Source organism: Sturnus vulgaris, chromosome 5 (assembly GCF_052056855.1).
Source record: "Sturnus vulgaris isolate bStuVul1 chromosome 5, bStuVul1.hap1, whole genome shotgun sequence".
Classification (NCBI taxonomy): domain Eukaryota; kingdom Metazoa; phylum Chordata; class Aves; order Passeriformes; family Sturnidae; genus Sturnus; species Sturnus vulgaris.
This window is the reverse complement of record NC_142247.1, coordinates 44,645,381-44,669,169: the sequence shown is the minus strand read 5'-3', so window position 1 is coordinate 44,669,169 and position 23,789 is coordinate 44,645,381. Positions and strand designations below refer to the sequence as shown.

General features: G+C 36.6%; 1 protein-coding gene across 15 annotated transcripts in view; it reads left to right on the top strand.

Annotated features, from left to right (window-relative positions):
• Positions 1-23,789, top strand: part of TAFA2 (TAFA chemokine like family member 2) — a 185,822-nt gene that overhangs the window by 127,340 nt on the left and 34,693 nt on the right. For 14 of the 15 annotated variants that reach the window (XR_015803956.1, XR_001404158.2, XR_015803950.1 and 11 more), the window contains one exon: positions 9,082-9,188. Coding sequence is in view for 3 of the 15 variants with exons in the window: in XM_088165610.1 (XP_088021736.1) it covers positions 9,082-9,188 (107 nt within the window). In the remaining 12 variants the exon portion in view is untranslated. Of the gene's footprint in view, positions 1-6,298; positions 6,382-9,081; positions 9,189-23,789 lie in introns of those variants that run through there. The other variant, XR_015803952.1, reaches the window with a different exon arrangement.

The following is a 23,789-nucleotide window of genomic DNA, read 5'->3' as shown; positions in this document are numbered from 1 at the left end:
TCCTCCACTATTGATTGAAAGACATTATGTTTAACATATTAGTCACTTGAAATAGATCCAATAAGAATATTTTTAAATTCCTGTATCCACACTTTCAAAATACTTCTAATGTTATACTTTCTTCTGTTATCTGAAAATACATAATTTTTAGATTCTACATCTCTGCATTTTTCTACATATTTTCTAGATTTTCGTTGTTCCTTGTTCCTCATTGTTTCGTTCCTTGCTCTTGCAGGACACAAGACTTCTTCATATTTTGACAATTGTTATGCTTGCCAGTTTTACATTTCCATTTTGTCATTGTTAAAAACAGGCTGACAATATGAAGATTTTAAATTTAAAGAATAAGTGATAGTAAAGAAATTGAGTTCTAAATAAAGTGAGGTACTCTTAATATAGAATAGTCACCCATGCTCAACAGTTTGACTCTAACTCAATGAAGTTTGTGCAAAAGCAGTTTGGGTACTGGATAATCCACCAGAATAGTACTGTGACTCTTTGGGTCACCTTAAATTTTATGACACAGAGATGGTAATTATGCCTTGAATATGTTAAAACAATAAGAAGGAGTATTCCTCTTAATCAAATGTTCATCAGTATGGTTAGTTTTTGGATGGAGCACAATGTAGGTTCAGGTAATTAATGAGATCACAGGTTTTTTTAACTGTGAAATGCTGTTACTTTAGGAGTTTTTCTGGGGAGAATGGCATGATGTGGAAGAAATCACTAATCAACTTACTTATAGTTTTCTACCTGAAAAAATTTTTTCTTGTGCTCCTGTACTAGAGTACAAAAAAGGAATCATGGTGTTCATATAGAGACAAGATTCCAGAATCACTGAGCTAAGTGTCCCAATCCTGTCTGCTGGCAAGATATCATCTAATGCATTTCTTATAGACATCTTTTTTGCCTGCACTATGTTTATTTCCTTTTGATTTCTCTGTTTCCCTTCAGCCTTTCCTTTGCTTCACAAGCCAAGCTCTTTAAAACTCTTCCTGTGGTAGACACTTTATTCCTCTGACTAGAAGACTGTCCCCATATTTTCTGTGGGCTCAGTTTCACTTTCATAAAGATGACTGATCAGAATTGTATAGATTATTCTGAATAATAGTTTAAGAAATTTCATAATTGTCCTTCTATATCTTTATTAGAAATATATAATTTAATAATTCATAGGATTTGCCTTTTTCACATCTTGTGTCCATCTTGTGTCGTACTGATACTGATGTGCTCTTGGTGATCAGCTTAAATAAATGAAATGTTTTTACATATGTTGTTTCAGATGATGAGTTCCCAACTTGTAGCAGAAATGCTCTTAATCCCTGATATTCCCTTTCAGAACTACATGCTGTTATTGCACCTGGATTCACCTTTCAATTCTTGTAATTGACAGCGTCTTCAGCTTAATGTAGAAGTTCTGTAGTGACACTGTATAAAATGCTTTATCTAAAACCAGACAACCAGACAAATCATATCTACTTAATTTCTTTGTCTGGAAAATGAGTTATCAAAAAGAGCTGTCAAGTTAGTCTGGCATGATCTACCTTTGGTAACTGCTTCATTTTATTCTATGTTCTATTTACTTCCCTGTCTTTAATTTATCTTTTTCTTCAAAGCTTTCAAAGCTCTTGCAAACTGAAGAGGTCAGACTAATAGGCTTACACTTGCCCAGATAATTTTTGTCCCTGCTTTTAAATATGGGCATTTCAGTTCCCATTCTCCACTAATATTTGATGCTTTCTCTGCCTTCACATATTTGGAGGCTTATCTCTGCCACTACAATGGCCTTTATGAAATCACAGTACACCTAATGATTCAGATCTTAATGAGACATTTTGTTCAAAGCTCATTGCACAGTTATTTTTTTCTTTTTTTTTTCCCTGTTAAGCTTTTGATTGGTTAATGAGATATGAATAAAGAGCATTTAAATAACTATCTGAAGGAGGATCACATGTAACATATAAGCAAATATTGCGGCCTTGATGATTAAGTGAATAGCTAGGATCCCCTGCAACTTAAAGATCCTGTAAGCATAGAAACTGGGAGAGAAATAGTTTAAAGTGGCATGATAATATCAGAGAAAATTTTGAGAATTGCAGCCTAAGTACCATCTAATACTGAACACTTCATGGTCAGAAATTATTTCACAAAGGTGTTGGACATTGTTGGGCAGCTTAAAGATATTTTAATACCTGTATGTTTAAATAGTCCATAATGTTTTATGCTAGCACTTAAAACTCAGTGAATGGAAAGTGTAGGTTTAATGCTAGATTATTATTTTTAGTTTTATGTTTTCATAAATATGTAGAAGTATAGAACTTAACCTCCCAAAAATTCATGGCATTTTATTTCTCCATACTGAGTAATATGTCAGCCTTAACGTTCATTAGGTGAACATCCTGTTGCTGGTCCTCATGACATGATCAAGAAAGACATTTAGTCGGCTAAATACATCTGTATTATTGGAGTTTGAGATGGCTAGAAGGGCTGTGAATTCTTGTTTATAATTTCTTTACTTTCTTTATTGCTTTCAATTAGGTGTTGTATTGGAAAATTAATGAAGATGAAAATTACTATCAACTGTGTGTACAGAGAACTGGGGTTAGTCTGGAAACGGGACATTAACATTGATAGCAGTTTAGCGGGAAGACCATTGAACACAACTATACATATGCTTTTGGAAGAAATAAGTTCTTTCCATCATCTCTCAGTGTTTCTAGCTGGGAGATGGAATGCAGCGAGGTGGCTAAAGCATTTTACACCTCTGGCAATTTGAGAATTCATTCTTATCAGATTTTGGAAACAATAATATATATGTAAATTTCACATTCAAGTGCTATGAGACTGCTGGCAAATGTAATTACCTGTATGTGCATCTGTCTACAGTTTCCCTCTGCTGGGAAACTAATTGAAATATGCAAAGAAGAAATTTATTTTTGTTTTGTTTTATTTATTGCATGTTTTCATATATTCCATAAATTTTTATTTTTCAGATATTTGAGACATTTTATTTTCTTGAAACTCTCTCTTCTTATACAAGCTCACTCGCTAATCTTTTTCCAAGAACTCATGTTGTGTATGTACATTTCTGTATGTGCTTAAATTTAAGTATGTGCTTAAGTTACACTGATTTAAATAAAAGACAAATATGGGCATTGATATGGATTGATATGTATATCAATCATATGTTAAAGGACTTTTGCCAAGATTTAATTTTCCTCAGAGTCCTAAGTTTCAGCACAGTAGCCTTTCAAAAGCCCTCTTTATGGCATTAAAGCCTCAAAATCTTCCATTTGCTTCCATTGCTACACTTCACAAAGTAACAGTGACAGCACCAGTCTATCAGTCTGCCTGGAATGCTTTAACTATTTCAGAATACTTCTTATTAATGGGACTAAGCGCTCTATGACTACTTTTACTGGCTATGGAAATATCCACACTGTCAAACAACTTGAATTAAAAACAACCCAACAAACAACAAACCCACCCCTTTTGCTTTGTACGCGGGGATTTCCTGCATCTCCCATGCGAGACTAGCATGCACTGCTAGACCAAATGCCTATTCTCTTTCTTTCATTGCCCACCTAGATCAAAGAAAGTAGTTTGTGAGAACATGTCTATATTTGTCCTCCACTGCCTTTTGGAATCAGAGTCCACTTTGTGTCTGTTAAAGGCTGTGATGTATGAAGCAGAAGGAAGATTGATTTTCACAAGCTACTTTGTACCTGGAGTACTGAGAGTGGCAAATTACTTATTCCCTAAGCAAACATGACAGGAATGTCATAGAAGGTGTAGCTGTTAGGTTAGAATATTAACTTTTGCGGCAGAAATAAGACACAGCTACATAGTCCCTCTCAGGACAGGAAAGAGACTTTATTCTAAAAAACACTGCTTAAGTACACTCTCCCGAAACTCAAAAGACAGGATAAAGCTGATTGGTGCAGAGAGAAGACGCCTCTTTCCCAGGCCTGGTCACGCACTGAAACAGGTGTCTATCTTGTTATTAATTCCTCTCTATTTTGACTAAGTTATCATCCTGGGAGAAAATCTCGCTGGCTGAAGCTGAGCCAGCTTATCAGCCTGAAAATGGAGCTGAGAAGCTCCCGCCTGGAAGATTTTCCAGACTGTTTTTTTCCTAGCTCACTTAAGTGTGTGTACACAGAGGGAATTTATATATATGAAGATGCACAGGGGTCACATTGGTGTTATTTTTACAAAGCGACCTTGTTCACCAGGGGGGCATTTTTAAATCTGCATTAGTCTACACAGGAAAGGCTGAATAAAACTGCAAATACCTGCATTGTGTGGGATGTAACAACTAACACAACTAACAAATAATGTACGATTTAACGAAGTAGAGAAGATAATTTAAATGGCAGCATTATTTCTGTACAAGAGACTTGGGGTCTCAAGTGTTTTCTACTACTCATTTAGGCTTTCTCTGAAGTAGCAAATAAAATATTTGTCATAAAAAGAAAACTAAGAGGATGTGGGACTCATTTTCCATTAGATTTTTCTCTCTTAAGCATTTTTTCATGATTCAGTAGAGAAATAGTCTTATGTATCTCTTTGCGAGAACTGGCATTCACAGGGTCTGTGTATTTGCAAAAGACAAATGGACCTTACTGACAGTGAAACTTCCCACATATGAACAGCAGAAACAAATGAATTTTGAACAACTTCCGAGAATCTGTTGTTTGTAAAGAAAAGAAAAACAAGGGGCAACAGAGAAAAATGCTGTTACTCCCAGGAAACAGATGAGAATTTTATTTGTGTATAAGCTTTTAAAGGAAGAATAAAAACTATTTTTTCCTTACATTTTTTTTTTCTTCAACAACAACCATGACATGAGTTTGTACTTCACTGAGAATCAGAAAGCAAGGCAGTTTAGCACTGGTCAGTACAGCACATAATATAAGGTCATTCCCATGTGATTCTTCTTTAATTCTGAACTGTTGGCGCAAAAGCTTATGGGTGCTACCTTGAAAATACACATCTTTACATGGCATTTTCAGTACAGCTGAATGGACCCCATCTGCTGTTGAAAGTGGGTTGACAGTGAGGTGGAGCAGTGACTAGGAGAGCCTGTGCAACACTGGAGTGTATTCACAGTTTGCTGTTATTGAGCCACAGAGGTCAGGCAGAGGGATTTCTGCTGACGTGGCAGCTTGTGAAACTCTGCAGCATCAGATATGGTTTCTCCCTGAGAAAAAAGTCTTGCAGTTTTTTGTCACAAATCACCAAAACAGTCTATTCTTGAGTTCATGATACTGGACTGGTGTTGGTCTCATGGAGTGTGCTTCAGGCAAAATAAATCTTTGGGAGCAAAAGTAACAAATCCTATGAATGTATTCCTAGTGTTATGGTGTCAGTGAAGAGCTGGGCACAACAGAGCCATCTCACACTCTGCCACTGCCTGTTTGAATCATGTGGGTGACATATTTTTGTTATATTTTGAATGTGTACCTGGACCATAAAAGGAGCTATCTTTCTTTTTTCTTGCCTCAAAGCACGTAGAAAAATGAACTCAAACACAGCAGACTTTCATGTCCTTCTTTGTGTGAAAGCACAGAGAATTTCTTGGGCTTATTTCCAATATGTTGAGTTAGAAATGGAAGGAAATTTTTTGTTACGCATAAAGCTCGTGTAAAATTGATTTTCAGATGTGGGTGTTTTCTCTAGCATAGCTGGTCTCTGTTTTGATCAGCTTTGGCTTATGTGGCATTATTGAAGGCTGGAAGGATCACAGTGAGAGAGAGGTTCCGCAGAAAAGAAAGTAAATAAAAGAATAAATGTCTCAAAAAGAAAACTGTTCAAGTTAATATCTATAGTTTGTCTGTGGAGTTTTGCATCACCTCTAGTAAAAGCAGACATCATTTCAGAGCTTATTTGTCCTGCTTAACACGGTCAGTTATGTTAGTGTAATAACAGTACTGAAATAAACTCAATTTTATTTCCTGGATGTGCTTACTCAACATAGATCAGGGTTGCAAGAGGCTAATAGCTGTTTCAGAGCTGATGTCAAATGCTATCTAGTCCTAGTGTCTTCTCAGTGCTTTATCATGGGCTGTTTTGCAAATCCATGACAAAATAACCAGCATCAGGGCTTCAGAGCCCATGTGATAATGCACGAAGTGAGATACTGAGCATATCTCATGGCTTCTCTGTCCTCTCCTTCTTTTCTAGCTCTTGACTCACTTTGTCAATGATGTGCATCCATCCCAACCTCTCAGCTTCTTGGACTACAACCTCTTTGTTTTTTGTTTCTAGGGCTGTATTGCTGCAGTGTGGTCCTTGTGTGTAGCAGGACTGCTCGGAGCAGAGAGGTTCACATCTTGTTTGTGCTTATGCAGCCTCTTGTCTGTCCTTGGACTGACCACTGTGAGTGACAATGCACAAAACCACAGATCTGGGTCTAGGGTTATATAGCATAATTTCTTTGAGGCTAACATCATCTTCCAGTTTCTTCTATTTGAGCAGCTGTATGTTATTAATGCTTTAACTTCATCAGGTTTTTCCCACAGTTTTTCTGGTGGCCTCTGAACTATTAGTCTCAAACTAGAACTGCTCCTTGCACTGATTTTTCTGTTAATTATGTCTATTATGGGACTACTATTAGACACAGTTCAGATTTTTGTCCTTCTAAAGGCAAATCCCACAAATAACTAGTGCAGAATTATGTAATAGCATTGTGGTGCAGAAAACGGTGCATAGTTTTTCTCATGATTGTGAAACCTGGTAATGGCAATGAGCCCAGATTTTCTGTGTCAAAGCTGAAACCCTTCCCTGACTTTGCAGAAAACAATCTAACTCAGTGCTAGCTTACTCCTTTTTGGTGTGCTCAGCTAGCTGTGTGCAAGGGTTTCTGTCTTCACTCTGCCATGCATCCTGAGGGCTGCTGCTTTCTCAGGCAGAGGGGTTGGTTTTCTCTCCCCTGCCACAACTGTTTTTCCTGATGCATTTGCATTTTCTGATGTGCATTTGCTGCCAGTCTTGCAGCACAGTGAGAGAATCTGGCATCAGCAGAATACAGGCAGAAACTGTATTAGATTCAGCTTTGCTTTAATGGTGCAAGTCCCACTGGGTTTTGAGCAGTTATGTAGGTGAGAAAGAAAGATTTGATTTTAATGAGAGATGACTTCGCACCAGCAGAATAACAGGTGCAGTATGAGAATCTAGAGTGAAAGAGTTAATTCATATTCTTTTCACAGAGATAACCGTGAAAGAGCATATGCTGAATGTGCATTCCAGTCTCATTTTTTTGTTAGTATTTACTGTGACAAATAATGTATTTCCCTTTAGCTTTGAGTGGTTCATAAAACTGGAGTTGATGATGAAATGCATTTTACACTCCAAAGGCACTGGAATCAGTGCAAGAAGGCAGACCTTAGAATGGTTCACAGCACACTGTGATCTCTGCTGTGAGTATTAGTCAGGCTTTCAGGGGCACATGCACCATCCTGGCTACAGCACTTGCTTACTCCTCTCTCCTTTTGCCTGATAAATATGATATCTAAACCTCTGGGAAACACATAATGAATGTGTGAATTCTGTAAAAGAATGCTGAGTTCTGTTTGCTCTGAATTCATGTTTAAAAGGATTTGGTGCACTCTTCAGTGGGTTGTTAGTTTCAGTCATGTTTTCTTACACACAGTCTGCTCATCAATCTCCTGGAGGGCAAGATTGGCAGTTCTGGGGGAAATGGTCTGTTTTCAAGTCTGGAAGTCATAAGTAGAGTTGTGGGGTGTGTTGCCTAATCAGTGTGTGGTGTTATATTTGAAAGAAATTTGCTGAAAAGAGAGGAATTGTTTTGAGGAAGTGGAAAATTATTTGGGACTTTGAACATATAGCAGTATTAGAGCAGTCTGCATTTCAGAGTTGTGGTTGCTCAAGATAGCAGCGTACACAAGCAGAGGAAAAGAAATGCACTTGAATTCCTTTGGGTTTCTTATGAACATAATAGGAGACAAATATGCGACCATAATGAAGCAATGCATTTTTTCCTGCTCAGAAAAACCACCTAAAAACTGTTCCAGGCATTACAATACTTCAGCAATTTTGTTCAAGTGATCAAATTTTCAGCTTTTCTAGTATAAACGGTTTGAAATAGTTATCATTGTTCTATTGACCTATCAGCAGAAACATGACCATTATGTAGAGCTGTTTCATAGCCAGCTCCCTAGGAAGAACCCACAGGGAAGAAGTGAGAGAAGGACTCAATATTGTACCTCTTGCCACCCTCTGCACGATTGTAATCCTTAAGTACTAGACCTACATGTATGAACTTGTCTTTTTGGCAGGTGGAGGGGTATTTTGTCTTTGGAGGAGGTTACTGAGAAATAAGTCATATGTTATCTCGTGCTTGAACCAGGCTGGTGGCTTGCTGCCAAAGTGAAAACATCACTGAGTGAGACGAAGGGAGCTCTGTGCAATTTCCCTTGGTGCAGTAAATCAAATCTTTTCATTACCCAAGGGTAGACAGAAGAGAAGGTAGTGAATCTGCCCTGCTCTACTTCATGTTTCCAAACCACTCAGGTCTTCCTAACAGGATTTCTCTGCAGGAGGATTGGTACAAGAGGTGAAGGTCTGTTCAAATCTTCTATTGCCTTAGGACTCCTGGGCACAATCCAAAAAGAGCTGCAATCCCAAAAGTTAAAAACACCACTGTATGATCAGAGACAGCTGCACTACCATGACTGGCTGCAGACTCAGTAGTGGAACTGCTTAAAACCTGTTTTTCAAGACCAAGTTTTCCAAAACCTGCTCAGAGATGCATGGGTTCATCCTGCTTACCAGCTTTGGAGTCTGCCGTGGTTATGAACATTGTTCATGTCCTGAGAGAAATGATGATGGGTGTTGAATTTTCCTGGTACTGACTAGGGTGGAGGAATGCTGTCAGACCAGGGAGAGAGGTTATGTTGCTGCTCTATGCTCATTTAGAGCTAAGCAGAGGACTTTAAGACTTTAGGATTGTGAGCTGGACACTTAAAAACTTAGTAAATTCTCCTTAAATTAAGAAAAAATATGTCTTTTTAAGAAATCCTGAGATAAATATTTATTTTTGTGTATTTTTCTTTTCAGGATGAATAAGAGATACTTACAGAAAGCAACAAAAGGAAAACTGCTAATAATAATAGTTGTTGTAACTCTGTGGGGGAAATTAGCATCTGGGGCAAATCATCATAAAGGTAAGATATTGTATTCTGTTCTATCATACTGTTTTATCTGTGGCCTCCATCAACAAATTCAGAGGGGTCTGGTCTATGCGACCTTTTATCCTCGTGTATATTTGTGTCTCCTGATACTTGTTCACTAATCAGTATCAAAGAGTGAGAGTTTTCAATTGATAGACTTATACTAATTTATTGAAAGTTTAAGTAATTTTGTAGTGATGGTATAGCTGAAAAAAATGCTAAAAAATGTGGTAAAATAAAAAAGATAATGAATACTTTTTGTCTCATAAAAATAGTTATATCAGCAGATATATATGATGCAAATGAATTCCTGGAATGAACCCTAGAAAGAAATAATATCTAATAACTTATATGATGCTTCTGTGTGCAGTTATCTACCAAGATTAACTTCATGGGTAATGTGTATTGAATGAGATTGCTGCATCATCAAAAAAGACTGCTGCTTTGCAGAATTGACTGATTTCTATGCTTTGCTCCTAACACCTGATCAGGAACTGTTTGTGACAATGTGGTATTTGTTTCCTCTTGGTCGTTCCAGCCCTTAATGTGTATGTATACATACCAGCACAAGCTGTGATAGATTATTTAATATTGTAAAAAAGTCTTTCTTTTGCATGTGTGTTTCTGTTAACATTAACATAAGGAACAAGCTCTCCAGATTCACAAACTAATACCTTCTCATAGGGTAATATAACTGGGAATGTGATCTGCAGTATAACAGGATTTTGAACTCCATTTCTCATTGTCATATAGTGTCTGTTGGCTATTTATCAGATTAAACAAGATCAGAATCAGCTCTGACAACCTGGTAAAGCAAGGGTGAGACATGAACATTATCACAATCTAAGGAGTTAAACCCAGAGGAAGGATTAAAAAAAACTCAGTTAGTTTATTTCTCTGGTTCCATGTACATTTTATAATGTTCACTCTGATGATAGGATTATTATAGGAGCAGGTATTTTTCTATATCAAGCTGCTAGATATTTTTCTGTTGTGTGAAGATACCTTTCTTCAAAATGCCCCATTTATTAAAGATTTCAGGATGCAGAGACACTTTCTGCAAAGTCTTATACCAGTTGCAATTTGACTGCAGACAAAACAGAATCTGATGTGGTCCTGCAGGCCAACAAGTGGGCATCATGCCAGACAAGAACTGTTCCAATACCCTTTGCTCAGCCTCGTTCCCTTTCCAAACCAGAATACTGATTTCTGCTGTGGCTTCCCTGTTTAGTTGTCTGCTGGAAAAGAACCAAGATATCCTAGCCTTTATTCAAAATTCTTTTGCTTTGATTATTTCTCTTTAAACACCCAAAAATCCTATATCCAGACCATTTTGATTCCATATGCAAGGGCTGGTCAAGCTGTGTTTGCTTCTATAGAATTTAAACTTTGCCAAAGTATGCTTGCTATGCTTTTCATAAAACTGATGAGTAAAACCTATCACCATGTATTTCACAGAAACAAATTATAACCATAAGGACTATTTTGGGATTTAGTGCTTCATAATTGAGAATAAAAACATCCACCACCAATTGTAGCTTTTCTGTGCAAGTGAAACCCTAGCAGAACTACACCATTGATTATTTGGACAGTGTTTATTGTTTGAGCCTCAGCCTTAGAGCAGAGATAATTGAAGGGGTACTTAATTTAATTTTTTTTTAGATAAAAAAGAATAGTGCATGGGCCCCCCTTAAAAATCAGATTATTAGCTGTAGGGACTTCTTTAAATTCCTGCAAGCTAACAGAAACGTCCTTTTTCTTTAACTTGTATCTTTTCATGCCTTTAAGAAAATATATGAAGAAGTCTTGCAGGAAAAAATAATAATGAGAAGTATGACTTGAGTGTTTAATTTGGAAAAGCAGCTACTTTACCTGTTAAATTTCTTTTGGAAAGAAAAAATATTCAGAAAGATTTTGGCTTGTGAATTTAGTAAATCAGCTACACTCACAATATTGGGGTTTTTTTTAAAAAGCAAAAATCAGAGTTATGCAGCTCAATTACTATTGATTTCCAAAGATACTGGGAGTTTAAATTCCCATTGTGTCATAGAAAATCTTCCCCCTGCTCTCATGGCAAAAATGAGCTAAGGTATATTGAAGGAGAATGTTTGCACTGTTTGACACTGTTCACATTTGCATGGAGTTTCCAAATACTGAGAAACATGTGAGATTTTTCAGCACTAATTATTCCTAGCATCATTAATCTTCATTTATAGAAGTCCTTACTAACATATTCACATGACAAACCCTAATGAGTTTGAAGGAGCCCCTACAATTCCAAAAATCAATAATCTGCATTAAAAAAAAATCTTTACTTTCCTGTTGACTTACTCATATTATTCACTAGTTGCACTAACTTTCAAACCTATCTCTTTTTCAGAAAGCTATTCTTAAAGAAAAGAAAAAGTACAAGAAGAAAAGGATCATCAGTGTGTGAAAAATTGTTTAATGAGCATTCTGCTCTCCAGGCAGACTTCAGAAGGAATATAAACAAATTATTCTGACAGACTATCTAGGCTTGTTGCATTTATTTCAGGGATATGGCACAAATGAAAACTCACAAGTCAGCAACAAGAAAAATAGAGGCTAAGACAGGGCATGGGAAACCAGGCTCTGAGGACCAATTAAGCAACAGGGTTACAAGATGGGATTTCAGATTGTATCTTTTCAGTGTGATGTGTGTGGGTGCCAAATCCATCCTTCTTTCTCTTGAGAGGTCTGGTTTGAAGATACTTCTGCTCCCATTATCTTGACTGATGGTTGAAGTTTCATCATTCTGTACAGTAAGTCCAAGAGCTAAGAATGTTAAACAGTGTTTAAAACAATACAAATCTTGCTCTTTTCTTCCCAGCACACAGAATTACGAGTTCTTCAGCGTGATTCCTTGCTGTGCACATACTTATATTCCATTTATCCTGTCTTCTGGAAAAAAAAACAAACCAGTAAATCTGCTTTTTTTTTTTTTTTCTTTTTCATTTTGCTATGGATCCTGATACCATGGTGGCGGGTGTTTCACTCAATCATGTGCACCTGAGAATCAGCTTGCAGTACCAGAATTATTTGTGCTGCAGTAGCTACATATGAGGAGAGAGGCATGTCAATCTCCAAAAGGATATTTTCAAGTGTACAAGTCAAAAAACAGATAAAGATTAATCCTGATCCTCCTACACATTGCTAGCCCTTGGAAAACAAACAAACCCGTACAAACATATAGTGTTTGCTGGCAGATATGGCAGGCAGACATCAGTTCAGCATCACTGCCTTTTTGCTATTTCTGTCATAGACAGCATGAATTGATTTGATGACCGTTGTATCACAGCCCATGTTTAAGGTGTCAAATGTGGAACTGGTCCTTTTGAGAAAAAATGTGCTGATACCCCTTTACAAGCCCTCCTTTCTAGAGAAGAGGCTACTGTTACACAAAACTTCTACTCTAAAATGAAAAACTCTTTCAAAAGAAATTAATCTGTGAACTTTTTAATTACTATGTTTTTTTTACACTGATAATGCAATAAAATATTCTATTTAAATGAAGACTGCTTTTGAATCTAAACATAGTTTAATATTTCTCAAAATACAAAACAGCAAGTTCAACTTTAATTTTAAATCCTGGAGAAAAAATGTAATTTAAAAATATGGCTAATGATGAATGCATGCATGCCAGAAGGAATTTGTTATGGAACCACAAAACACTCTAGGTAGATAAATAATTGCATATTTTTGACTTGTTATGAAAAGTCATGATAATTTATTTTCATTTTAAAAAAGTCCCTCAGAAGCTGAACTTATTCATCTGATGCCTATCATATAGGTAAATTAAACTATCATATGTGATGCAGAATTGCTGCTCCTACTTGTCTGTGATTTCAAACTACATTAGAAGTCTGAAGGAATGTCTTTCTGTTCTTAAGGAGATAATTAATTTTGGTTTCTCCTTGCAGAGGAGGAGCTGTTATGAAATCCAGCTGAATGATGGAGCCACCGAGCCTTTAAAGCTGGTGGTTAGGTCACACTTGTTGGATAAGTCTGCCTTCTTCAGCTGCCTTGCTGAGGCAGGAACACTGCTGGCACCAGTGTTGTGATGTAGCCTGTGCCATACATGCCCAGAGTTTAGGAATGGGTATGACAATGAGAAGCAAGACACTATATAACTAATGTTTAGAGACTCTGTCTAGATAAGAATAGAGAATAGTCCTAATGGTTACATTGGAGATCTCTGAAGTATTAAATCTTTCTGTAGAAATACCTTCATCATGAGGTTATAGTGGTTTAGTATTGATTTATATTTGTCCCTTCTGTTGAGGATTTTACACTATGTAGAATACAGAATTCATAATGAAGAAATAGAAGGTGTTTGTATTCAATTTTAAAAACATAAAGTAACCTCAGTGTAGAGGACAGAAATCAGATACAAGAAATCTCGTTTCATTTCACCAAAGTAATCACTAAATAACTGCATGCTCCTTGTTTTCCTTCGAGTGAGCTGAGTGAGTCTGATTGGAGGCAATGCCATTCTTTGGGGACATAAGATATGTGGTTTGAACTGTGAGCTAAAGAGGGCACTAAATTCAGGTCTCCCAGTTCCCCTATGGGGGCTGTAATATAAAGGGTAAGCTGATGCAGTACTGTTTTTTCCTCAATTTGCACTTTTTTGAAATATCTGTACTGTAACATTTGTTGAGGGATCTGAACCTGTGCATAAATCCACCTTCTGGTTGTGTGGACCTGTCAAAGGACAGAAGTGTTGTTCTGCATATTCCTAGCTTCTTTACTGGAATAAGGAAAAAAAAAATGTTTAATATTTAAATGAGGGAATTTTCAGGCATGCAGAGGAATGTGTGTGGATGTCTTAGGAGTTGCCAGGTGAGTCTGGAAACTATGAGAAGGGTCTGTCAAAATATTAGATGGATGCATCCACTAATGTATTATTTTTCTGTAACTCCTGCTTCATTCAAATACTCTTGTCATATTTGCTGTCTCAAACATGGACCATCTTATCTTTTGTGGAAATTTGGCCCAGAGAGACTCTTTTAAATGAGAATACTTTGTGTGCAGCTTTCACTAACTTAATTTTATGTGTAATTAACATTTAAATATAGAAACAAAGGAAGATGATAGCTATTTTAGCAGGCATGGGGAATAAAGAAATTAGATGCTCTTATCTAGCTTGAGCATGATTTGAGTTTCAGTCATCAGGATCAGAACCTAATCCAAAAATTTGTCATTTGCTTGAAGATAAAATAGAACAGTCAGTAAAACACTTTTGTATCAGTATCTGTCACTGCAATCTAAAAGGTTAATACCATGTCTGTTAGAATTCAGGAGATAACATTCCTTGGCCTTCTGCCAGGGTCTAAAGGGAAAAAGGATCTCTTATTGCCAAGGTGCCAGTAGTTCTGATGGTTCACTAGGAAATGGGTGTAGATATCATGGCAATAGCAGAGTTGTGCCTATTTCTTCCCTATGCTGCCAGCTCCATCACAGCAGATGGCTGCCTTTATTTTTACCCCATTCCCACTGTCACCTTGGCTGTGAATCTTCTCTGTCCTTGAAGCAGCCACGGAGGGATAAGTTTCAGAGTTGCAATGATATATCATGAATTTTCCCTTATACTGATCACTTAAAAATATTTCAGTTTATATTTGGCAAGTAGTATGGCTTCTTGAGGTTTTTGTAAGAAAAGGAAAATGGTGGGGCTGTTTTTTTGTATCTTGGATTCCTTGTGCCAAATTTTTATTAACTTTCCACAAGTAAGTACTCAGTAATTTTCTTAAATACATTCAGATTTTATGTTGTGGAGGAAAGAAGATGATTGCAAAAATATTTATTTTAGTAAAAATTATAAAGTTGATTTTACAGTTGCAAATTCCAAACCTCTTAATATTTGCATTTACAGTAATGTTATCTTCCTTTAGATAACTGTCCCACCAATCAACTGTCTCTTTGGCCAATTTCTTTTTCAGAAGAAAAGCTTTCCTATACTTCCTTGTTAGGAAAATACTGCAAGATATTAGGACTGAACAAAACACTGATAGTATGCTTATCCTTCTCTTATTTCTTCCTATCATGAGTAAATGTTGATGTTTCCCTAATACTGGAATCAGACCTAATTTTCTAGTTTTATATTCTTGGTTTCCAGTTCCTTCAGTAGAGTTGTTATGTATACTGAGTAATCCATTCTACTACATTTCTTTATCTGTATGCCTAGGAAAACAGAAGGATTACATTTGCATGCCACAGCTTTTATTAAAATTATATAAATAGTATGAAATAAATAGTTATACAATATATTCCTTTGGATTCTGTTGATCAGAGTTTTCCTTTTTTGTTAACTTTTTAAGTGCTCAATTAATGCAGCACATAGCAATACATATTTTTATTAGCATTTCCATACATAAATTATTATTTTCTGGGCTTGCATTTTTATTCTGAATTTTTCATTTGCCTAAATGTATATAATGACATAGAGAATGTCTTAAATAAACTTTTCCTTGGAGTTGAACAGGAAAACAATAGATGTTAGATGCAGCTATGGTCAGGAAGGAAGAGAAGGACTGCTTAGTGACCTGGAGACTCCTGTCATACATCATGGAGCAGGATGCTGTGCCACAGCAAGCCAGTGGCATTGCTGCAGTTGCCTGTGCCCACTCCCCAGAATCTTCCCGCTTTCTGAAAACATTTTTACCCATTGAGTGTACCAGCTATACTGTCTTTAAAGAGGATCCTTCCAGTAAAGACATGTAATATAGGAGTTGTAAACAGGAAAATTATTACAAAATTTTAAAGGTAGATATCAAACGAGTTTACACAAGTAAAACTTCTCAGGAAATGTCATTTTCTGTCTCTATAAAAATACTTAATGCTGGTAACAAGAGTCTGCTGAGTAACTCTGAGAATGTGAATCCTTATGTTCAGGAAAGCTCTGCATGTACCTCATAATTGAAGTTTCCAGCCTTGGAATTTTGCATGAAATATAGAAAAGGCTGTGTTTGGGTCTTCTGATGGCTTTGGAGCCAATGCTTGGATTATCTTGATATATATTGGACAGTCATGATAAGCTAATATCCAAGACCCTGAAATCAGCTTTCCGTGGTGGCAAAACCAAACAGATTTTTCTCCACTAGTATGACAATTTCATTTTTTCGTGTCTTTTTTCCTTGGAGAAATCCATCTGGGACTGGAAATACATGGAAATACATCAAACAAGAATGTAATTGAAAAGAAAATATGAATAGTTTACAGTTTCCTTAACATTATATTTTCTCAAAATGTAAGATTTTAAGATCATATAATTTTATAAGTCAAATACGAGTTAATATCGTGTTATAATTACAGTCTGATCCTTTAACAGTATGTGTGTGGAACTAGATGATCTTTAAGGTCCCTTACACCACAAACTGTTCTATCTAGAAGTGTAAAATTACTGTAATGGCAGGATTAGGACCAATTCTATCTTCAAAGTCAACATCTGCTTTCCTGCATGGAGGGCATATATTGTAGTGCCAGTACTAAGATTTTTGCAATGTCCCTTAGACTTTCTGATACACATTCCATACAATCAACAATGGCTGCCCCATATATGTGCTGGTATCTACTGCATACTGACTCAAAGGTTTCACATATGCAGATTGTTTGGTTTGTGCCCGAAAAAGCACATCCCATGTAGAGATTATTTCTATGACATTCAGGGCATATGTTAATCTAATTTTCATCTGTATTAATTTTCTGCTGCTGATGTATAAAGACTGTGCCCTTCTCTCTTGACGCTCTTCACTGAATTTACTCTACAACAGTGTTAGTAATTGCTTATACAATGTCATATTTAGAACAGCTGTTCTTTAGTCATACAGGTAGGTGCCAGGGAAACATTCAGAAGCAGTCAGCTGTTCTAGGAAGTATGCATAGAAAAATATTTTCTTTGTTTTGGTTTGCGGTTTATAAAGATTTTTTCTGAACAAAAAATTGAGTTCTGGTCACTGGGGGGGCTGAGGGAATTTACTGTTTTAAGGCTTACTGAGGCAGTCTTCTTCGGCCATAGAGAATTAGAATTATAGAATGATAGAATTATTTAGGTGGGAAAAGGCCTTTGAGGTCGTGAGTCCAGCCATAAAAGACTCAATGCAAATTTGAAAAATTTGTAATTGTTTAGAAGACAATGTATATATGTATGCATATGTGTGTAAGAGGTACGAGAGACTTGGATGAAAGAGGAAAATGCAAGGTCATCACAGTTGAAATAGCTTACATGGACCATTTTAGTGTTTTTTAACTGCTTATAATTTATTTATGGGTGTTTCACAAAATAGTTGTGATTTTCCAAACTAACTGAAAACTCAGGGAATTTTCCACAGTTTTAGTTTTTAGGCATCTCTTCTAGGTTCTCTGAAACACCCTTCAGAGCTCATTCCTTTCAAAAAGTGAGAACTCAAGCTTTAAGTGTAAGTGTGAATACTTCCCTGAATTTCTATATAAAATAATTTACAACCTATTGGACAGCTTCTGGAACTTTTGGAAAGTCTCTTATCAGGAGGACTCGGTTTGGATGTTGCTTTCTTATCTGCCTAAAAGCTCTTCTCATGTATCAGGGTCATAAAGTGTGAATAAAATTCTAAAGGTCTTATTTTATTTCTAATTTTCAAATAGACTCTCATTTTGCAGTTCAGAAGCCAGTGAAATCTGATCTGTGACAGATTTATTTATATCTGTATATCATTCTGCAAATGTCATTCTGTTGTGTTAAAAAAGGTTTAGCTGTTAAACCTGGATTTTACATTTGTTCCATTTCTTCTTGTTGAGCTAAAATACACAGAATCAGAGAATTGTTGGTGTGGGAAGGGACTTCTGGGGATCATCTAGGTTCATCTGGAGCAAGTTACACAGGATGGTGTCCAGGCAGGTCTTGGATATCTCCCGAGAAGGAGGCTCCACAACCTCTCTGCATAACCTGTTCCAATGGTCTGTTACCCTGTTATGATCTAATTAAAATTTTTAGAGAGATGCTTCTGCCTGAATTAAGGTGCAAATGAGACCATACATTGAAGACAACAGTAAGGATTTGATTTAATAGTAAATATGAGGTAGAGACAGAGAGACAGAAAGAAATAGAAAAAGGTATGAGGGGGGTGGCAAGAGAGAAAAATAGTGACAGACAGATTAAGTAGATAATGGTACCTGATGGTGTCGCATTGATCCTCTTCTGGTCTTCTTGGTGGTGAGCATTCAATAAAACAGAGTTCAATGGATTAATGCAAGTTCAGACAAGGTGGGAACCCCCCAGGTTCCTCCCCTGAGGGAGACAAGTTTGACACTGTCTCTTGCAGCAGACTCTGCATCTGTTGTGTTACTTGGATCATGTGTAGTCCCCTGGTGCAAGGCCTCAGGAATCAGCCTGGGGGAGATTTGGGAGTCTTTGATGGATGATGACACCCCCTCAGCTGTCCCTCACATGAATTTCCCATGGATGTGGCCTTTCCGGGGTGGGGAGGTTTTACAACGGAGCCAGTTTGTATGAGGGAGGATGGATGTTCACTCCCTCTAACCAGAGGTTACTCCACACACCCAAAACTCTCCTCCTTCCCTTGATTGAGGGGAAGTGTTTGCAAACCTGGTCTCAGCAGATGAGCCTGTGAGCTATGGCCTCCCCCACCCTGAACCCAGGCAGAGATTATTTTCAGGACAGCTGCTGGGTTTGGCCTCCTTGTGTATACTTTCTTCTTCCTCAGCCTTGTTTACTTCTCCCTAGACCTGAGATAATTGAATATAGTGTCACCTTTGTCTTATCGCAAGTTCCCTTAGGGGGCTTAACTCAGATTCCAAAGTTCTAGTCAGGAGGCATATTCAGGGAGGGATGGGCTTCAGTGGTTGAAGGTTCTTTGTACAGTTTTGCCATACTGGGAAAAAAATTCTTCATAACAATGTTTAGGCCATTAACTGTAACATTTCAGTCTTTCACACACTCTCACAGGAACACAGTTTTTCATCACATTCAGGCTGAATTTCCTGTTTCAGTTTCTGTTTGTTGCCCCTTGTCCTGTCACTGGGTACCACTGAACAGTATGGCCCCATCCTCTTGGCACCAGCCCTTAAGATATTTGTGTGCATGCAAAGTCTGGAAGAACTGTTAGATTTGCAAAGAAATAGTAGTGAAATTCTGACCTTCCCTTTGGGAGTGCAAAAGTACCATTTAACTATGGCCAGGGAAAACCCACTTCTTTACTTAGATGGGAGCAAAGCCATGGCATATTTACTGAAGGAAGGGAGCTGGCTTGGGGGTTCAGATGACAGAAAGCAGGGAAATCATAAAAGAGCACTCTGCCTTGTGCAGGTCTCTTTCACCAGGCTGAACAAGAATTCTGTCTTAATGATGAGGAGGCTGAGGCAGGAGCTGCCAAGTCTGTCTTGTTCTTTTTTTCCCCATAGATTTGTGTAACTCTTGTACTCATATTGTTCTCAAGTAAATGCAGTAGACTTAGAATTCTTTCTGCAAAAAACTTCTGGCTTCAATATCAGGTGCCCTTGAATGACTGAAGTATAAATCTGAATGTGTGGTTTATTTTGGATGAATGTAGAGCTGCAGAAAGTACATACACAATAGAACTATCCTGTTAAGACCAACACAAATCTTGGGTACATTGTGCCATTGTATTTTTAGATGGAAGTTATTAGAATTGCTTCAGCTGAGTTTATGCTCCAGAGATGTGTATGAGAGGAAGATATCTGAATTATTGAAAAGGTCAGAATTTTTCTGGAACCAGGTTTTGAACCCAAGGCTATGTATGTATCTGTAGCCTGTAGTTCAATCTCAGTGAATAGAACTGATCACAGAAAAGACCAAAACCATAATTAGATTCCTTCAGTGAGCTGAGAGACTGAGGAAAACCAAAGTTTAGTTTTAAAAATCAGACAGATAGCAGAAAGTATTGTACCCGTGCAAAACACAATGAGGATATTTCTAAACTAAAATACTTATTTAAAACTTCATTCAATTTTGTTATATTATGTAGATATGCTACTGATAGAAAAAAATATTATTGATGCTAAATTTTCATCTAAGATGCATTGGCATGTGTCAGATTAACTGTGGAAATTTTGTGAAATGGAACCCAGAAGGTGTGCTAATTGCTACACACCTGAGTGGAAAGTAAATATGTATCCAGTGAGAGAATATTGAGAAAAGAAGCATCTAGAAGAAACGGGAATTTTGGATTCTTAATTGCCTCATTCACCCCAGAACATCTGCCAGAGATATTAGGACCAAAAATGGCTATATCTGAGAGAAAAGTTTAAATAAAGAAGGAGAAAGAGTAATTTTGTGCCATTTTGTCACACTGCTGCATACTGTGCATATGAAATCTATGTAAATCTCTTTTTTCCCTCCTACTTTTGGTTAAAAATTGTCTTAGGAGAGTTAAAATACTGTTTCCTATGTCTATGCTTATGTTTTAAAAAAACTGAGAAAATCCAGAAAATCTCAATTATGAAAAGTAAATGGTCCATATTTTGTCATTCATAGTAACAAAACATTGTATGCTAGAAAGGTGTGTTGCAGAAGACAAAGGACATCCTGCAGAGGTTGCGCCCCAGAAACATCTGAGAAAAGACTTAACCTTTCATCCTCCTTAGGCCACTCCTGTTCATAGTATTGTTTAGATGATCATCAGTCCTGGAAGTGTCTTCTGGAGGACTGCAGGAATGAAGTGCACTCAGGCACTCTGCCTAATATTAGGAAAGAAGATGAGATTGGATAGAGATAGATAAAAGGTAGGGAATTAGGAGGAGCCCCATTACACAGGGATCAGTGATCTTATCTCATGACTTTCATGACTTTTTAGTTTTTGCCCTGCAAATTGCAAGATGCATTTTCTGCAAAGAGATTTATGGACAGAACACATTTTCCACCCTTCTTCTGTTAGAACATTACTGTCATTAGGTTTTCCTGGGTTTACTCTGAAAAACAGCTTGTAAAGAGGAACACGACTGAAGAAAAGAGTATGGTCACCAGTGGGGGTAGGTATATTCTACTTCACAAATGTGCAATAAAGTAAATTGTTCAGTACTTTTCTCCAAGTGCTAGAGAAAAAGAAAGAATTTTAAAACTGATGTAATTTTAAATTTTCTTTCAAAAAAACCTAAAAAAGCAAACTAAAAGGAGCACTATATATTGTTGTCACATTCTAGATCAGCTATTTTGTAGCTGTAGAAGTATTAAAAAATGTTTAGAATCAGTCAGCTATTTTTGGAAATAGCAAAGCAGAAAAATATTTTAATTAGTTTGGACTAAGACCTCCAGTGATAGGATATAAACAATTTTTGTGTTAAAGGCCTTTAGAACGTAAGATTTTCGTACTTTGTTCTGAAAGTGAGAAAGTGAGTAAATAAAAATACTATGAATGGCATATTGAAATCATACTCTTATTTTTGCAGTACATGTGGTTTATTTCATCACAGGCAATATTTTAGCTTCATTATTTTTTATCTTTCTGAAATAAACAATGCTACTCTTTTCAGACAATAGGACACTATTAACAGTAGTTACTGAAAATATTTTTTAAAATCATGATTTTGCTGAAGGAAATATATTTTTCAACTCTAGTTCTTGTTTCTATTTTTCTGAATTAGCCTTATGAACATTTTTAACCTAAATATGTAATAAACCCTGTGAAGAGCTCCCATTTAAAACTGTCATACTAATTAATAGCGTATGGGGATAAAAAAAGTAAAATGTCCCACTAATCAGACTATTATCAGATTATTTTTGGCTGCCAGAAAAGCTCTCCTAAAAATCTGTCTTTAGAACAGATCTGTAGGAGTGTTTATACTCTAATTTGCTTTTCTGCTGGTTGCTAGGAATGCAGCAGTCTACACTTAAGCAGCATTATGACTTACATGAAAAATGTAGAAAAATTCTGAATTATGGGTTATCCTAATAGAGTCACTGTAAGAGAGAGGAGTTAAACTATAAAATATCACTCAATTTTTCATAACGATAATCATTAGAGGGTAACAATTTCAATAGTTTTCAATGAACTTTTTATGTTTCTTTGGCATTTATTTTTTGCTTTATTTTTGGAAAAGTCTCCTAGGTTTATGCATAGCAATTATGAACAATTAAAGAGAAGATAGGAAAATGAGATTTCCTTCTTACAAACAACCAGGAGAAAAATATAGAAATGTTACTTTATGGCTATAGAGTGGGATTTAAAAACTCCCGATTTTGTGTATTTTTGTGTCCCTTTATTAATACAATGAAGAAATAAATTGGTGATGTATTTTAAATCCAGGATGTCTCTTTTTTTTTTCTTTGAAGGAGAAAGTCCACTGTTTAAAGAGAACTTCGAAAATCAGTCTTGATATGTTACTACCGTAACTAGCAAAGTTTTAAAAGCTCCTGGGGAGTGTTTTTCTTCCTCTGACTCGAGTGTTCTATTTGGACCTGCCTGTGACTCCTCTGCTGGGTCCTGGCAAATGTAATAGATCTTAAAATCCAACTTTACAAATGACAATAAATCAGTGGATCTATTTTAGCTTAGTTTAGCTATACATATATATTATGATTCTTGGAGCAGACACGTTCATTACAGAGCATTGATCTCTGTTAGGCCTGTTTCAGTATTGTGGCAATGTCAGATTCCAATAAGGGCAGTCTCACAGATGATATGACTAACCAGGGATCAAGTAATATCTTTCCTGATGTAGCTGTTTCCCTTAAGGAGGGATTTAATCTTGCACACTTAAAATTTAGGTAATACCTTCTGGAGGTGCATCTTTCTCTAGCTGCATTGATTATACAGGGATGTCCTGTAGATTAGGCACTCTAGACATCCAGTGTATGGTGATGTGTCTTTGGTTTTGTAGAGAACAGTTGAAACCCCGCTCTCATTTTTGTAATAATAATATAGTCAATGATGCTATAATATTCAGAAAGTGAATAAAAATGTCAAGATGCATTGCTATGTTAAAAAATTGGATTCTTCTGTCTGGAGACACTTGTATGTCCTTGATTGTGTATGTGTTTATGTTGGTATGTACAGTACCTGAGAAAAAATATCAGGGACAAAATTTTAGCAATATTTCCAGTTTGCAGGTTTGGACACTGATGTGCACTGCTTATGGGGCTCTGAACCATGCATGAACTGCTGAAATTTGACTTCTGTTCTATCAGATGGCAATATATTAATGTAATCATAATACATGTGTTGCTAGACTTTAGAAACAACTGTATGAGAAAGGAAAGGTGGAATAACATGTGCCTCCCTTGGAGAGATGAGGCAAAGGATCAGTAATAATCAGATTACATCTGTGTTATGCAGCCCGTTCATTAAAGCAAAAATCCAAGTGAAGAAAAAAACAAATATCAGAGTGGTTGTGTGTGAAATAAAAGGAGATTCACAGTACCCATGTTTACTTTTTTATTGTGGGTCTAATTCCTTAGAAATTATAGGTGCCCAGTCAACATAGAATTCCTAGACAAGGCAGCACTTCCACATAAAGAATTGAGTGTTAAAGCAAGGCTGTCCCACTGAAGTTGGGAAATGCTGGCTCCTTCTGCTGCCAGTTTCTGATTTCCTCATCTTTTTAGTTTTACAATGATCTACT